This window comes from Scardinius erythrophthalmus (genome assembly GCF_964197995.2).
Source record: "Scardinius erythrophthalmus genome assembly, chromosome: 2".
Classification (NCBI taxonomy): domain Eukaryota; kingdom Metazoa; phylum Chordata; class Actinopteri; order Cypriniformes; family Leuciscidae; genus Scardinius; species Scardinius erythrophthalmus.
In genome coordinates, this window is record NC_138222.1 from 47765366 (window position 1) to 47784056 (window position 18691).

At 36.5% G+C, this 18691-nt stretch overlaps 1 protein-coding gene across 2 annotated transcripts; it reads left to right on the plus strand.

Moving 5' to 3' along the window:
- Positions 1 to 657: 657 nt before the first annotated feature.
- Positions 658 to 10547, plus strand: adad2 (adenosine deaminase domain containing 2). 2 transcript variants are annotated; one of them, XM_081359745.1, is made up of 9 exons: positions 658 to 1121; positions 2238 to 2683; positions 2774 to 2902; positions 3898 to 4048; positions 5355 to 5522; positions 8033 to 8247; positions 8699 to 8933; positions 9751 to 9883; positions 9991 to 10536. In XM_081359745.1, the coding sequence occupies exons 2-9, from the start codon at positions 2272 to 2274 to the stop codon at positions 10099 to 10101; spliced, it is 1554 nt and encodes a 517-aa protein (XP_081215871.1). In that variant the 5' UTR covers positions 658 to 1121; positions 2238 to 2271; the 3' UTR covers positions 10102 to 10536. The 2 variants fall into 2 exon arrangements, with proteins under 2 accessions (XP_081215871.1, XP_081215870.1); XM_081359744.1 differs by lacking the exon at positions 658 to 1121 and adding an exon at positions 1854 to 1960 and having other exon boundaries at positions 9991 to 10547.
- The last annotated feature ends 8144 nt before the right edge of the window (positions 10548 to 18691 follow it).

The following is an 18691-nucleotide window of genomic DNA, read 5'->3' on the forward strand; positions in this document are numbered from 1 at the left end:
AGCTACATATTTATACTCTAGAATGCTTTGACGCGCTACCACAGCGCATTATCCCTGAGGGAACGTCTGCCAATTCCTCCAAGTTGTTAAAACGTATAATTTGTTTTAATTAAAATTACTTCAAAAACATACAAACATAACATTCAAAAACATACATATTCAAAATCCAAAGCTTGATTGTATTTGATAGTAGACTGACTTAATATGACTTTTATAATGACTTTTTCCAATACCCTTCATGTATTTACAGTAATTAATTATTAATTAATTATTTTTTTTAGGAAATTTCTGTAAAAGTTTTTTTTTTTTTTATCATGTTCCTAGTGACCAGACTGACTTATTATAGGTGGAATTGTGCCAATTCCTTCCTATTTCACCAAATGGTTTTTATTTTTATTTATCAAATTATATTATAATAAATTATACGTTTTAACCACTTGGTGGAATTGCCAGACGTGCCCTGCGCTGTGGAAGCGCGTCCAAGCATTCTCGAGTATAAATCAAATACGCAGCTATAATTCATGTAGGTTATTTTGAAGTAATATTTTAAGTTGATATACACTGTTAAAACTAATCGTGGTATTTATATATAAAGACTGCTGACTCTATAGAACAATGGCTTGGAAAACTAACTTTACTGGGCTCCAAGAGCCCTCTAGTGGTCGGGAGCATTTCCGTTGTGTTGTGGCTTTATTTCGTTGTGTTGTAGATTTTCCCGTTGTGTTGTAGATTTTCCGTTGTGTTGTGGCTTATTTCCGTTGTGTTGTTGCTTTATTTCGTTGTGTTGTGGATTTTCCGTTGTGTTGTGGCTTATTTCCGTTGTGTTGTGGCTTTATTTCGTTGTGTTGTGGATTTTCCGTTGTGTTGTGGCTTATTTCCGTTGTGTTGTGGCTTTATTTCGTTGTGTTGTGGCTTGTTTCCGTTGTGTTGTGAACTTATGTTTGCTTTTTACATTTCGTTGTGTTGTGCACTACTGGGCCACCGTATTATTGCTAGGTGAAGTCAGCCAATGGATGAATGACTTTATAACAGGCGGGATGATGCATGCTCGTCATGGAGGAGGGACATTCTTGTGTTGGTTACCTATGAAGAGAAGAGAGTTTCATCTCACAAATCAGAAAGTGAGATTCAGTTAAATTGTTGCTTATTATATATTGTGAATAAATGTTTCTCTTAATGTTTTTATATTAAAATATAATCTTTTATATTAAATAATAATATTAACAAAAATAAATACTGTCATTGAGAACACTGTCCGCTGGTGACACCTGCTGGTCAAGTGTATGCAACGTTTTGCACAGCGTTTTAAAAACATATTTCCCCGGTTTCACAGACAAGACTTATTAAGCCTACTTCCAGATTAAAATGCATGTTTGGTCTGTTTTAACTGAGAACAACTTGAAAACAACAAAACAATTTTTTTCTAAGGCACGTTTATAAAAGCTAAATTTCCTAATTGAACTAAGGTCTAATTCTGGCTCAACCTTATGTCTGTGAAACCGGGCTATTGTTTCAAATAAGCTTTACATAAAGTAGTTTCTTAAACTTTCCAGAGACTCGATTTATAAAGGTTTCATAAATAATACGACTTTGATATGATTATATTTTAACCATTATCATTATATAACTTGTGTTTAATACCTCAATCCAATCCTAAAAGGTCTGTATTTTTCACAAAATTGTCGACCAGGCGCTGAGCATTGTGAACATTTTTGCTTTTTCGGTTTTTAAAAATATTTTTAAATGTAGATTTCCACATATAAAATACAATTTACATTTTGTATGTTTAACATTTTTGCTGTAAAGCGGTGGAAATTGCTTATTTATTCACGCTTTTACGCGCTATCGCCGTCACGTGACTCAAGCAGGCTGAGGCTCCTCCCAATAATTAGTTCAACCTTGCAGGTGGAAGAGAGTTGCTGATCAATTTATTCGACAAAGAAGCTCTTTTGAAAGTCAGGTATCTTTAAAAATACAGTGTAGATAACGTGTCACTTTGTTGTGTATTGTGTATGATCTACACTCTAGCTCATGTTACGTCGTGTATTTTTTATATTATAAATGCATTTTGATATTAGTAGGCTGTCCAGTTATATCAGTCACATTGGTCAGCTAAAATTAGGCACTTGCTATATCAGAGATAAATCTGTCATATTTCAGGCCCATAATGTACATTAATTTTTTTTAATCGGCATGTTTGTGAGTTTGTGACTACAAATAAGTTCTCTTTTGTGCAGTCTATCAAAACTGCACGACGATTTACAGCAGATAATGGCAAACCACGGTGTGAATGCAGAGGGGAAACGGCTTCCTCGAATAGCTGCCACTCTAATGATGCGCTTTGCTCCTGAGAGGGAGCCCACCTTTGGGGTCCACAGGGCCGGTCTCAAGCCTCTTGGCCCTAACAATGAGTTTAAAGATATTCCATCACCTGCAAAAGAGAGTCAACCCTCAGACCCAAAGTTACGGCACTTTGTTGATATTATAGAGGAACCCACTGCTGTAGGCCACCATACCCTAGAAATCCCATCATTGGAGTCTTCGCCCCAAGTGGAGGACCTGGACTCTGGCCCCGAGTCCCCTTCTGCATGGAGCCTGAGTAGTATTATAGGAGGTGAAACAACCCTAGAAGACCTGGAAGACACCACAGATGGCACTCTCAGGAGGGGCCAGAGAACTGGAGGTATGCTGACTTTTGTTTTTAAAGAAGTTTCATTATTTTTTGTGTCAGATGTTTCTTTACTACTGTTGTCTCAAATTCTTGCTCTTTCAGTAAAGTTCACGGACTGGCACAAACACCGCGTAACAGCTGTGTGTACTGAACGTTTTGGCAAGCTGCTCAGAGAATGTCCTGAGTACCACAGGGCTAAGAGCTGCTTTGCTGCTTTTGTACTGGAGAGAGGTGAGATGCACTGCCAACTGCTGTGTTTTGAAACAAGACCACTCTTTGTTCATGACTAAAGATGTGTTTGCAATCACCCCCTATACCCTCATTCACTATTCCCTACATTCCATACTCCACTAATATAGTCCACTTGAAGGAGTGAATTAAAACAAATCAACGAATTCGGACACGGAGTGTGCCGGAAATGCTGCTGCTTTTGAATAGTTTGTGCTTGCTGTTGAATAATTATAGTGATGATAAGATTTATCTAGAACTCTGTCATGGAAAATAGCATGTGTAAACCTTATATAAAGAATGATATAATCAATTATAAAGGAATTTATACCTGTATGATATTACGCTGTACCCATATTGGACCAGAGGTTTGGAAAAAGGATAGATGGATGATTCACCTGTGAGCGGCATCTTCTGACGAGATACGGGAATTTTTTCAGCATGACCCTCATAGTGCATTATGGGTATTCTTTAGCCATTCAGTGTTAATCAGTTGTACACTCGTTATTGCGCTGCATTGTAGGATTGAATGAGTGCAATTGATAACGACCACTACAAATGGCTTTCCCCTCAAATATTGCCCGATTTAAGGGTACAGGGAATTTCATTCATAGCCTAGGACTCAACAATTATGTAGGTTCCAAAACAAAAAATGATAAATTAAAATCATTTATGAATTTAATGATTTCTCAATTGAATGTATAATCTTTTCATTTATCATATTCTTCTAAAGTTATTAAAAACAATATTTAGTATTTTTTACACGTACTTTTTTCATTCAAACGTTTCCTTTTCTTTACAAAGAAAATATTACCTACTGATAAACAGAATTCACAACCAAATTTCACAAACCAAAAATGTAAAATTTACAATGCATTTTGCATAGAGCATGAATAAAACCATTATGCTTTGTAAATGTGTGGGAATTGTGTAATAAAAATCTTTCCTGGGCAGTTTATTAATTATGGTTAAAAATATGTTTTTAATGTGTTTGTCAGAGGTACGTGACACGGATGCTCAGCACTGTGAGCAATATGAAGTGGTAGCTCTGGGATCAGGTCAGAACTGCTGCAGTGGTTGGCTTTCTTACACGGGATCTGTCGTCCATGACTGCCACGCCATTGTCATCGCCCGCAGAGCCCTCAAAAGGTTTGAACATTTTGAACAGTTTAGATAGAAATGGAGAGAGAGAAAGAGCTAGACTCTCTCTCTCTCTCTCTCTCTCTCTCTCTCTCTCTGTGTATATATATATATATATATTAGTACCAGTCAAAAGTTTGGAAACATTACTGTTTTTAATGTTTTTGAAAGAAGTCTCTTATGCTCATCAAGCCTGCAGTTAAAAAAATGAATGAATATTATGAAAGATTATTACAATTTAAAATAATGGTTCTCTTTTTTAATATATTTTAAAATGTAATTTATTTTTGTGATGCAAAGCTGAATTTTCATCAGCAAGTACTCCAGTCTTTGGTGTCTTATGATCCTTCAGAAATCATTCTAATATGATGATTTGATACTCAGTTATTATCAATGATGGAAACAGTTGTGCGGTTTAATATATATTTTTTGGAATACTTTTTTCAGGATTCATTGATGAGTAAAACGTTAACAGCATTTATTCATAAAAACAGCATTTATTCAAAATAAAAACATTTCTAACCATATAAATCGTTACCATCACCTTTTATCAATTTAACGCATCCTTGTTGAATTAAAGTACTAATTTCTTAAAAAAAAAAAAAGTTATTGTTCCCAAACTTTTGAACAGTAGTGTATATTGTTACAAAAGATTTCTATTCTAAATAAATACAGTTCTTTTGAACTTTTTATTCATCAAATAATCCTGAAAAAAGTATCTCAGGTTATAAAAAAAATATTAAGCAGCACAACTGTTTCCAACATTGATCATAAATAATCATATTAGAATGATTTCTGAAGGATCATAAGACACCAAAGACTGGAGTACTTGCTGATGAAAATTCAGATTTGCATCACAATTTTTTTTAACTTCAGGCTTGATGAGCATAAGAGACTTCTTTCAAAAACATTAAAAATAGTAATGTTTCCAAACTTTTGACTGGTACTGTATATATCACGTTCTTGCCAATGACTAATTCCGGATCATATTCCGAACGATGATCAAAACATAGATGGAGTAGATCGAGTCCATCGCCACCCCTAATGCTTGCACAGTCATATACCACTTTGTGGGATCATTTAATTTCATTTATATGCTGTTTATTGTTGATGACTGCATTACCGGTATTTTCATATGTAGCTGCTTACATATGAGATTGCTCGTTTCTGCCTTTTCTTTGCCCCCTACCTTTTAACAGTGATAACACAGAAAGCTATAAAAACTTGTCATTGGCAGGGAAGTGTTTTTTCATAAATGACGAGGAAAAGAGTTAAAATGAGGAGACAAATGTGTCTGTCCTGTCTGGTGTCACAGGTACTTGTACAAGCAGCTCCTGCTGTTCTACAGTGCTGATCCAGAGCTGAAGCAGCGCTCCATATTGGAAAGTGTTCCATCTGAACGACTGCTTCAGCTAAAGCCACGCATGTACCTTCACCTGTACACTAACAAAACCCCCAAAGGAGCAGCTCAGTGCATAGTTTTGTAAGTATATTTTTTTTATGTGCTATGCTAACATAAATTTTATAGATCCTCCAGGACAGGGATGGGCAACTTCGCTCCTTGAGAGCCACTATCCTGTAGAGTTTAGCTCCAACCCTATTCAAACACACTGAACAAGCTAATCGACATCTTCAGGATTACTAGAAAGCTACGGGCAGGTGAGTTTATATCAGAGTGGGAGCTAAACTCTTCAGGACAGTGGCCCCCCAGGACCGAAGTTACCCATCCCTGCTCTAGGATCTGAGTTTGACCAGTGGTTCCCAACCCTGCGCTAATATACTGATGAGTTGAATCAGGTGTGTTTGATTAGGGAGACATCTAAACCGTGCAGTGTTGGGGGTAATCCAGGACCAGGGGTGGGAAGCACTACATTATCCACCTTTTTCCTACACCCCTTGAAGCTTTGCGAAAATTTTGGGAGTAACTTCATTTAAACTGTAAACAATCAGCAAAGGTTCGCTCTATGAATGCATTTTCATCCATAATCATTTTATGCACCCATTGAACATTAAAAGAAATTGTAAAAGCATTAACAAATGATGATGATGAACATGAATAACACCAAAAGATTTATTTCCGCAGCAATAATACGGATGTTAAATATGACTGTAGTAATGTATGTCTCTATTGGCAAGGCAAGTTTATTTATATAGCACATTTCATACACAATGGCAATTCAAAGTGCTTTACATAGAAGAAATTAAAATAATAAAAAGAAATAAGAATAATTAAAATGGTTTAGAAAAATAAAATACAGTACAGTACAAACTTTTGTATGTTGCCTTAATCAAAAATGTTAATTAACTAGTACATTCAGTGATAGTAAAGTGATTAGTCGTTTTGACAGATTTACCTGCTTTAGAAACATTCCAGTAAACTGTTCTGATAGGGATTAGAAGTGAAGAAGGGAGCTGTTTACATCTTAAAACTTCTGTGTGAAAACAAACATGGAAAGAGAGACGAGGATTTTTGAAGAAAAATGAGAGATTATTGTGCATTCCAGTGGATTATTCATGGGATATACTGTATCGTAAATTAAATCGGGAGAGCAGACCACAAATGCGCAGTATATGTTGTCTTTTTTCATACTGGTACAGCGGAATACAAAGGAATAAAAGAAAAAAATCAGGAGGAAAAGAATTCATGAAAAGAGCTCTTGCTATAGATATTCTTGTTATACCATGTCACATTAAAATACCAAGTGTTAATATTCTCCTGACGTCTAAAAATAGAACATTAAGGAAATTTTACAGCTCATTCAGTCAAATTGACGGATAAAGATTATTTGTAGCGCAACATTATTTTCTTTTTGTGTGGAACTTCCCCAAACTGGAAGTGCCTCCCATAATCTTAATTGCAGTAGGCTTGTTAGGAAAAAGGTGTATGCAATAGGGGTGGAACGGTACACAGAAGTCACGGTTCGGTTCATACCTCGGTTCAGACTTCACGGTTCGGTACGAGTTCGGTACAATGGAGGAAAAAGCAAAACAAAAATGCAGAAGGCTTGTGCATGTCTCAGGCTGTACCACCAAAGGAAAATAAATTACTTAAGGCTTGTATTTTTTAAATAAGTTTTATTAATAAAGTAAAGGCATAGAACCAGTTTATTTTAGTGCACTGACAATAGTTTTATATAAGTAGTTTATTAATCAAATTAATAAAAAGACAAAGAGACCTTGAGATATGTTTGGTAATTGTACCTGAATGAATTGAAAATTAATTTGCTACATTTCAGATTAATATATTTGTTTTCCTTAATTTTAATTAACAGTAACTTAAACACTTTGCAGTTTGAATGTTGTCCTGTATAAACAAAATGACGGAGTATGTTTTTATGTTTCCGCTGTTCGATCGTGCCTGCGCCACACGCACACAAATGTAAGTAAACACTTTGCGACTTTTCGATCGTGCCCGCGTCTCTCTCTCTCTCTCACACACACACACACACACACACACACACACACACACACACACACAACATATTCCAGCATTGCAATCTTTACATCGCAGCCTGCTTCAGAGCTAAGGCGGGCTTAGAGATTAGGTGTCCCTAAATAACCAGCGTATCTAACAGTAGTTCTGCATTACATTAATTAATTTGCACTCGAGTTTTATTTATTTTTATACCTTGTATTCTCCGTGTAAATTTAAGCACCGAACCGTGACACCCGTACCGTTTCGGTTCAATACGAATACATGTACCGTTCCACCCCTAGTATGCAATATTGCAGGGGTTCTCAACTCTGGCCCTTGAGGTCCACAGTCCTGCAGAGTTCAGCCCTGAGCCAGCTAATCAAGATCTTCAGGACTATTAGTGTGACAACTACTAAACAACTAGTGTGTTGTAGCAGGGTTGGAACTAAACTCTGCATGGCTGTGGCCCACCAGAAGCTGAGTTTGACACCCCTGGTCGACTGTATTTCAGAGGATCTGTCTAATGTATACTTTAAAATCATAAAATAAGTTGAAAATCTCCATGTATCCTTTCACAGAAAGTCTCAAAGCAGTGTTTACACCACTCTGAAGCTGCAGTGCCATGCTAAAGGCTCTCTCATCCCTGCTGTTTTCCTACTTCCAAGCGTGTGGGGTGCACGCATCTGTTGCATGTCAGACAGTGCCAAACTCACCCGTTGGACTGTCACTGGAGTGCAGGGGGCACTACTGAGTCATTTTATTAACCCAGTCTACATTACCAGCATTGTACTTGGTAAGCTGTGTGCATTTGCAGGTGACTGAGTGTTTCCAAATATGGCAGTTGGATCTGGTTTGAAACTGTGACCGAGATCTGCAGTATCAGCTTCTGTCTGTAAATATTTTTTGTGTGGTTCACTTCGCTTTTGTCTAGTACCACATCTCACTGAAGCTGCTCTGACCACACTGAGTATTGTCAATTTCCACTTCCACTTTTTAGATGCTTTATTAATTGCACGGTAGGAATTAGGAAATGATCATTTGAAAATGTGAAAATACTGAAGAATCAACACATTATCTTAAGAATGAATTGCAATATATTGATTCATGATTGCATTAGAGAGCCTCAAGTTACTACTCATACATTTTATACAAGAGACAACTTGTATATTTCATATTCATGGATGAAATCCAAGCAGCCATAAAAATGGCTGTACTTATTAACCTTTTCTCCGCTTGTTGTCCAGGTGATTCCAGACACTGCTCAGAGAAAGTGTCTGAGATCATCAACAAACGTCTGGGCACAGGCTGGAATAATGCTCTGCCTCCACCATTCAAACAAACCACCATCTTCTTCCTGAGTGGAGAAAGTGGGTGGCCTGTTGAGAACACCAACTACAGCAAAGACCTCAGTGTCAACTGGTGTTTGGGAGACTCCAGTATTGAGATTCTGGACAGCACCACTGGCTATGCAATCAACAAGTCAGTCATACATAAACTAGCTAATGATGTTCTTATCTCATGCAGAAGTTCATTGCCTATATTGGGTGTGTGACTATTATAAATATTTGCACCATTTGAGAATCTGACCAGTGACCAACCTGTTTGTCACAACAGAGCACAAAATTTGGCGTCCAGAAGTAAAAATCCCATTTTACCCATAGAAAATTAATTTTTTGCAAAAATGTATAAACCTACTGTAGTATATGCTTTAGTAGAAGTCATCTGTGATTTCAACATCACAGTCAAAGTCAATAGTTTTATATTGTATTGTTGTTTTTGTACTGTTCATACTCTAGTTTTGCATACATTCTTATCTACTTTGCTGACTTCTATATTTTGCTTTATAACAGTAAAGTATATCTCTGTTTACCAGTGCAATCTTATTCAATGTTTAAATATTAAAGGAGAAGTTCACTTTTAAAATGAAAATTCTGTCATCATTTACTCACCCTCATGTTGTTTCAAACCTGTATGAATTTCTTTCTTCTGCTGAACCGAAAGGAAGATATTTAGAAGATTATCAGTAACCAGACAGTTTTTGGGTCCCATTGACTTCCATAGTAGGAAAACAATACACTATGGAAGTCAATGGGACCCAAAAACTGTCTGGTTACTGATAATCTTCTAAATATCTTCCTTTCGGTTCAGCAGAAGAAAGAAATTCATACAGGTTTGAAACAACATGAGGGTGAGTATATGATGACAGAATTTTCATTTTAAAAGTGAACTTCTCCTTTAAGTCCCAATTGACCGCCTTTGAGTTTATAAAATCCTTTTTTTTTTTTCTTCCTCTTAGTTCTCCATTTGTAAGCGGTCCTGGATCATCAAGCAGACTTTGTAAAAGAGCGTTGTACTTCTGCTTCAGAAAAGTCTCAGCCGTGGCAGGCCACCATGACTTTTTGTCATTCTCCACATACCGCAATGCTAAAGTATGTGTATATAGTTTTGTATGGATAATATCCAAATGTATGCGAGTTTGAATTAGTTAAAACTGTTGTAAACTGCTTCTGTTTTATCTGTTTTATTTTCCATCTAGATGGCTGCCCAGCTGTATCAGGAGACCAAGACTCAAGTCAATGTGCAGTTCTTGGCCAACAATGCTGGACCGTGGAACTCCAAACACTTGGTAGATTGCTTTAGTCGCTAAATGACAGGTTGAACGACCCTTGAGGTTCCCAGATGTTCAACAAATTGCACCCTTTGCATTTGGTCGTTCATTGATGCTTGAAAACATATGTTCATATGTGAGTTCTTAGTTCATTATCAGATAGCTATAAGGCATGTAAGTGCACTTCTACTGAAAATATTTGTGTTCTAAAAAGTGTAGAGTACTACCAGCTATTTTAACTTTGTAGTTATTTAATATTTGTTTGCTTGTTTTACTTTTTCAGTGTTATTTAGATTCTGTGATTTGTTTTGTTTATTTTATAAAAAAGATGGAAGAGACTTTAAGTTTGACATACCTACACAGAAATATTATAGTAGTTTAAAAGAACATTTGTAAGGCTCAGGCCTCCCATAATTCATGTTTATCCCCATTCATAATTTGTGATAAAGTAAGCAATAAAAATGACGAAATGTGAAAATGATGTGAAAATGACTGATCATAGAGTATTAGTCTGTCAGGAACCAGTAACACCACTGACAAATTTCAGGATTAAAGTTATTTAAAAAATTTATTTAAAAAAACAACAAAAATAATAGCATTGATCATACAATTACTTAATAAATCATATGTATTAATATAAAATCACAACAGACTAACAACCTACTAATAACAATGTCACTGACCATTCATAATGACCCTTAAAGGGGATGTCTAATGCTATTTCATGTATTCTGACTTATTTAACTAGCACATGCCTTACGAGCGTGTGATTAAACGGGGTGTACAAGAAATGCAAATATATTTATCCTAACAATGATCACTTAAAGTCATTTATGACTTACCCAGTGTTTACATCATTTTAATTCTAATGCTTATTAGTCATTAATTTACTTAAGTACTGCTGTATATTTTCCTTGTTGACCCAACAGTAGTTTTCACAGCCCTCTGGACTGCTGACATAATGCATAAGCAAAATTAGTGCAAGCAAAACAATCAATATTATCATGATCACGTAATGTTCTACGTTCGTGACGTAACTCCTTGATAGTGTTTATCGCGAAAGTTAATCTGCGCCTGCGCGGCCCCGCCCACTAAATCCAGCGAGGTGAAGCTGGAGCAAATATTAATATTAAGTGATGTTCATTTTCAACACAGTTGTCAGCATTTTTTACAACAAAATAATAGCTCCAACGAAAGCCACAGCAGAACTGCAGCACACAGCAGTATTTGTGAACGAATCTGCGGTTTTGAAAGAATCATTAGAGTCAATGATTAATTCATAAATACAGCCACTTGCTTCATTTCTGAACGAATGACTCGGTGACTCATCACCTACTGGCGGTTTTAATTTAAAGGTATAGCGGAGGATTTTTTACATCCGGGTGGATAGCCTATACTATTGGTCCTCCTAATTGTCAATCATTCTGGTGAATCAATCAAACTTTTCAAAAAGTGGAGAGGGCGGGTCTTATCTAAAATTCGGAAAGATCCCCCGCTATACCTTTAATATTTAAAAGCACCACTTCGTTTTTACCATCATTGCATATTTCTCTATTGAACATTTATTATGAACATTTATTATTTAAAGCATTATTTATTTTATAAAGGTATTTGTAAAGGTAAAAAATGCACTGGAAAAATCGATTTAAGGGGGCAAATATTGTCCCTTACTTAAAAAGGTGTGACTGAAGAGTGGGGGTACGCAGAAGGATGTTAAAAGCCTCATGGGTACAACTCTAAAAAGTTTGAGAACCACTGGGACTGGGTTAAGGAATAGAACAAAATAAACATCAACATCAAAGCACAATACACATACCAAGGGCAGAAAGTAGGCCTAATATTCAGAGGTCACTTACAAAGTTAGGTTAAAGACACAAACAAAGAGGGATTCAAACAAATAGCATATCAATAACAATGTAGAATTTACATACTGTGAGCTGAAGACTAATATTCAGATAAAAAATGTGTTTTTGAAGGAGAGAAGGGTGGATGTTCCTCAAGACATCCGTGTAAGAGGCCTGCGTGAAGTTGGCCCCCCACCCAACGCAAAACGTCGTCAAACTATGCTCAATCGTTTGTGCTCCGTTTGTGCTGGTTTGTGCTGTAAAAAATTTCGTTTGTGCTGTTTCGGTTTTTTAGATATTAAAAGAATATTTTTAGGTCATTCTGAGGTCACTTAGCGCCCCCCCCCCCCCCCCCCCCATGTTCCAAATTCACCCAAAATAGTCTCGTTCGTTTGTGCTGGTTTGTGCCGGTAAAATTTTCGTTTGTGCTGCTTCGGGTTTTAAAATATCAGAAATTGAATTATAGACGATGATGTCACCAGCCCCCCCACATGCTCCAAATTCACCCAAAATAGACGCAATCGTTTGTGCTGGTTTGTGCTGTAAAAAGTTTCGTTTGTGCCAGGGGCGTAGCCAGAATTTTATTTTTGGGGGGGCCCAACTTAAAATGAGGGGGCAACTAATATAGCCTACAGTAGGCTATATATATATATATATATATATATATATATATATATATATATATATATATATATATATATATATATATATATATATATATATAATATATATATAGCCTAGGCTATAGCAGCCTACGACATAGCTCGGCGATTATTATCTTTTACATGAAGTAGGCCTACAAGGGCGATTATAAAAAGTGTCAATGATGTCATCTTACTCCGCAAATAAGAGTTTGGTTCCAAAACGCGATAAACGTTAAATATGTAGGCTATATATATTTTTTTTAGTTCCCCCAAAAATCTGTATTGTAGGCTATCTGGTCGGTGTTGAAAAGTCCATTTTTAATTTTACGTAAAATACGATATCCGCGCAGTCAGCGCACCATTCCACGCTTTGTAAACCGCAACGGCGGCGCTTTGAATAAACCCGGCATCCTAGTTTTCCTTCTACTTTGTGATCCACAAAAAAAAAAAAAAAAATATTAATAATAATCATTTTGACGGCATTGGTGACCCTGTGGTGGGGAAGAAACGTGAGCCATTGAAATCATTTAGGCTATTTGAGGAGATTAAGAAGATGACTGAGGGAGGAGGAAAAATCTCGACTGTTGCTTGTTCTCACACGACAGCGTCAAACTTCTGTCACGCTGACACTTTAACCCCAGGGGATCTTTTGAAAAACTTTCAATTGTTTTACTCAAAGTCAACGAAAACCGAGCAGGACCAAGCCATTTTACAGCTGATCGCCGTAAAAAAAAGTTCAGGAGGTATTTCTTAGCGATGGTGATTTTAATGTCGGCTATTTTTAGTCCAGTGCCTGTAAGTTATATAATTAGTATTGACCAAGTTCAGAGGCTGTCATATGTGGATCAACTTACTTTGTTGTGTATTTCAACAGTTAAAATATGAAAAATAACTTTTATATTGATTCAATGGATTAATTGCATTTTGGGGAAAAAGTGTCATGAATTTATTGCATTTTGGGGGGAAACTAATCCTTTTTTATAATAAATATTTGAAAATCAAAATATGGATTTGAAATTGTTATGTTATTATAACCTAAATATGCTATGTGAAAGTTTGAAACAAAAAATAGTGGTTTTAATCTTTCCACTCTCTTGGTAAAGAAAACACATTATTACTCAAAATTAATCATAATGAATTTATCGCGTTTTAAAACCAAACTCTTCATATACAACAGATATAGGCTATACAGGAAATGTGGTCATCACTGGTTGTGAAGGCGGTTCATCAATTGCAAACAAGTCATTGCGCATTATTGTGCCGATCTGAGTCGAAGTCTCACCGCTATTCCTGTGATGAAATATACGTTTCTGTCTCCTAGCCGCTTCACTCGCTGTCGTCTTGTAGTAAGCTGAAGCAAACTCAGATGTAGATGGCTTTTCTCCTTCTCGCTCATCTTTTCGTGCGTAATATTGTACTTTGCACAAAGCTGCCATTCACCGCATGAACTCTCACGCGAAGATGACAGCGTAGGTTATGCACAAGTCAAATCAAGTTTGAAAACAGCCGCATTTTACCGCGCAGTATTTTGATTGGTCAACCTATTAGTTAGTTCAATAATTTCTTATTTTTATTAATTTATTTTAAGCCATCAGAAATCTGAGGGGGCCGGACATATAAATGAGGGGGCCTAGGCCCACCCAGGCCCCCTCGTGGCTACGCCACTTTGTGCTGCTTCGGTTTTTTAGATATTAAAATAATATTAGGTGGTCATTCTGAGGTCACTCAGCCCCCCACATGCTCCAAATTCACCCAAAATAGTCTCGTTCGTTTGTGCTTCGTTTGTGCTCGTTTGTGCCGGTAAAATTTTCGTTTATGCTGCTTCGGGTTTTAAAATATTATACATTCAATTATTTGAATGAGAGGGAAAGAAGATGGAAAGGAGGGGAAAAAAGAAAGGGGAAAGGAGATGGCATGTCAACTGATGCGACAGCAGCTAAATAAGTGGATGGTGAAAGGCTACAGGTAGGATTTTGTTTTGTGTGACGTCCAGGCATGTAGGCTAATGCCACTGGGATTACCGGGAGCCGGTGGGCCGACGTGCATTTTGGGCCGATACATCTCATACTTTTTTGTTTTGTTTTTTTGTCTTAACGGCCCATAACCCCCCTAAGCATGCCCCCGAACCCCCCTAAGGACAGAGGACCACTCGCCACAGTGATCCAAAAAAATCCTGTGAGAAACACTGGTATTACTATGCCATAGTATAATATGTTTATAGGCTATATGCCGCATCCTTCTCACCTTTTTTACCCCTGACCTGTTTTCATGCCTGAAATATATGCATTTATAGTGTGTATATAAACAAATATATATTTTATAATGACATAATTATGCATATGCATGTACATTTGTTTTAAATACAATTATTATTACTGTAGGCTAATATATGTAGCAGTCAGTGGCGGAGCCAGAGGGGGGTCCGGGGTGGCACTGGACACCCCTGACATGCGATTGGCCACCCCGGGTGCCACCCCAAAATTTTATTTGCTACTGGCAGTTGCTGACGCTGATTTAAAAAAAAAAAAATTACGTTCGCCGGCAGCGCGGCGCGCGCGCGTTTTCAAACGGACGAGCAGAGGACGAGAGATAGTTGCAAGATACCGAACTTCACCGAATAAGAAAACATCATATTTGAAGTAAGTTTTTAAGGTTTAGCATCAGGGGGGGTTTGCTCCGAATATATTCGGCCTAATACACGCATACAGTAGGCTACCTTGCCGTGTGTACGTTACAGTATACAAATGTTCTAGCTAATGTGAGGATAGGAGATCAAAACGCAGGCAAAGAAGAGCAGAAACAAGCGATATCATAATGCGATCACTAGGACTGTGAAGCTTTATGGGTGTAGGGTGCTGATGGACTCGATCTACTGTGTTTTGATCATCATTAAATCTGATCTAGATGTAGTCTGATAAAAATGCGATTTTCTCAGCTTTTTGCTCATGTTGCTTTTATGAAACTTGCCAACATTCAAGTGTTGATAAAAAAGACGCACGAAGCTAGAATAAAACAGATTTTTTTTTTTTTAAAGCACAGGGTCTGTTCTTTACGGAAGAGGATTAAAGGCCAGGCAATAATAAAAAAAATAAAACCATCTCGAGATTAAAGTCATTATAATGCGAGATTAAACTCGTTAAATTTCGAGAAAAAAAGTCGAAACACAATCTTGAGAATAAACTCATTAAATATTGAGAATAAAGTCGTTGTGTTTCGAGAAAAAACTCGTTAAATTTCGAGAAAAAAAGTCGAAATACAATCTTGAGAATAAACTCATTAAATATTGAGAATAAAGTCGTTGTGTTTCGAGAAAAAACTCGTTAAATGTCCAGAAAAAAGTCGAAATACAATCTTGAGAATAAACTCATTACATTTCGAGAATAAAGTCGTTGTGTTTCGAGAAAAAACTCGTTAAATTTCGAGAAAAAAGTCGAAGAATTGTGAGAATAAACTCGTTAAATGTCGAGAATAAAGTCGTTGTGTTTCGAGAAAAAAAGTCGAAATGAAATGTAACGTTAGAGAATAACGCATTTGATCAGTGTTCATTGCATAACCTGATAGAGGACATGACAGAGTTAGATCACTTAGACAATCTATATTTTTGACTTTCTTTCAGTAACAAAGAATAGAACATTAGGTCTAGGTCGGCTAGGTGTTTTTAGAAGAAAAAATCAGTCCAATTTGCGCGATGTACTCGCTTTTGTCCAACATGAAATTCATGGAGGTTTCGTGGTTTCCCAGGATACCATAAGACGCATTATTAAACTTGTTGATCCTCAAGGTGTGGAATTTCGACGAAGGAGACGCTTGAGAAGACGCCACTTGCGCTGGCCCAAATACACTCTGGCATATGGAAAGCTATGATAAACTAAAACCGTACAGCATTGCCATTAATGGCTGTATAGATGGTTACAGTCGTTACATTCTGTGGATGGAGGCGTACACAAACAACAACGATTAATAATGTGTCTTATGGTATCCTGGGAAACCACGAAACCTTGATGAGGTTGATATCAGTAGGCTATGCAATGAACACTGATCGAATGCGTTATTCTCTACATTTCATTTCGACTTTTTTTCTCGAAACACAACGACTTTATTCTCGAAATTCAATGAGTTTATTCTCAAGATTGTATTTCGACTTTTTTTCTCGAAATTTAACGAGTTTTTTTCTCGCAACACAACGACTTTATTCTCGATGTTTAATGAGTTTATTCTCGAGATTGTATTTCGACTTTTTTTCTCGAAATTTAACGAGTTTTTTCTCGCAACACAACGACTTTATTCTCGATATTTAATGAGTTTATTCTCAAGATTTTATTTCGACTTTTTTTCTCGAAATTTAACGAGTTTAATCTCGCATTATAATTACTTTAATCTCGAGATGGTTTTATTTTTTTATTATTGCCTGGCCCTAATCCTCCTCCGTAGTTCTTTGGTATGTTCAGATATTCATACAACAAAATATTCTGGGGTGCCATGAAATTGTGAAAATTACCAAAAACACCATTTTTTTTATACTGGGAGAATAGTTAAGATAAAAATGTTGGTAATTGGATGATGATTGGAATATGAATATGATTTAAATCATATTTTAAATTTGGCATATTTTTTAACAGGGTCAATTAAACATGAAAAGAAAGAGAGATAGGCTATAAGAGTTCTTTTTAATAAGCACAAACATAGTCCAGTCATTTTATGAAAAAAGGTTTAACAAATTGCATCAGAAGCAAACTCAAATAATTTTGTATCCTCAATATGTCCTGAGTAAGGGAAAAAAAGTCCAGAAGAATCCCATTAGGGGAAAGTTTTGAAAACTGTTTCTGGGGATTCACTTTTTATTTTACCTACCTTTTGTCTTCTGCATTCTCCTTACCATTGTCTCCTGTTCTTCCCTCAGACTCGTCCCCCAGAAACAGTCCCACAGACCCAACCCAAAACCCAATCTTTTAAAAAGTACTTCCTGCCTCTATGTATTAATGCTCATTGGTAGCCTAAATGGGTTCCATTCAGACATTAACATCAAGTATTTTACAGTTATATGTCAACAAGATTCAACAAGACATTTTCACCTGGCTATACCCAATATTTAGATCTGTTGTGGTATTTATGCAAATTAGAACATACATAATTAGATTATGCACCATTTGTCCATGTTAACAAACAATTAAAAAAAAAAACTTGTAATACATCTTTTGTTTGTCTTGATGTAAGTAATCAACTCAGTAATTTTCATGGTGATATCTAAAGGTTAATTTTTACCCTATTCATGTGAGAGAAAGAATGAATAGGCTATATTTGGGTCTTTTTCTAAACTTTCCCCTAATGGGATTCTTCGGGACTTGTTTTTCCTTACTTAGGACATATTGAGGATACAAAATCAGTTGAGTTTGCTTCTGTTGCAATTTGTTCAAGGTTGACCCCCATTTTGGCTTAAAATGACTGGACTAACAGGCAGATCAGATGCAAACACACCACAGCCCTTGCATCACCACTGGCTAGTCAGAGTCAGTGTGGTCAGACTTCAGGACCAGCAACAGCTCAGAGCATCTACCAGACACAGGCAGTCAATCACATACCAAATTCAGGAATTTAAGTTGAGAAGATTTTGCCAGATTAAAAGGATAGTTCACCAGAAAATCAACACACACTTTTTTTTTTATAAATTAAATAATTATAATTAGAAAGAATAATTATAAATTATTATAATGAAATAATTATGTTGTATTAAATCTTCCTAGGATAAGATTTTATATTGATGGGCAATAAAATTGTTTACATTTTTCAAGTAGCCTACATGTCTGCTTGATGCCTGCTATATCTAATTAAAAAAAAAAAAATTCTAAATGTGAGGTTTTTTTGTAAATAAATGCAGCAGTTCATAACAGACACATGCTACGGTATCTTATCTCCTTGGTGCTTCAGCTTTGTTTTCTGCAAATATTTTGGATGTTCAACACTTATAGACACAAACAGAGTGACCCAATTCCTTCCATAAGCTTTTCCACTGTGTGTGTGTGTGTGTGTGTGTGTGTGTGTGTGTGTATACTGTGTACCCCCGCAAGTAGCAGTGGCCACCCCCTGGCCACCCCATGTATAAAACTCTAGTTCCGCCACTGGTAGCAGTGCATTCAGTTACTT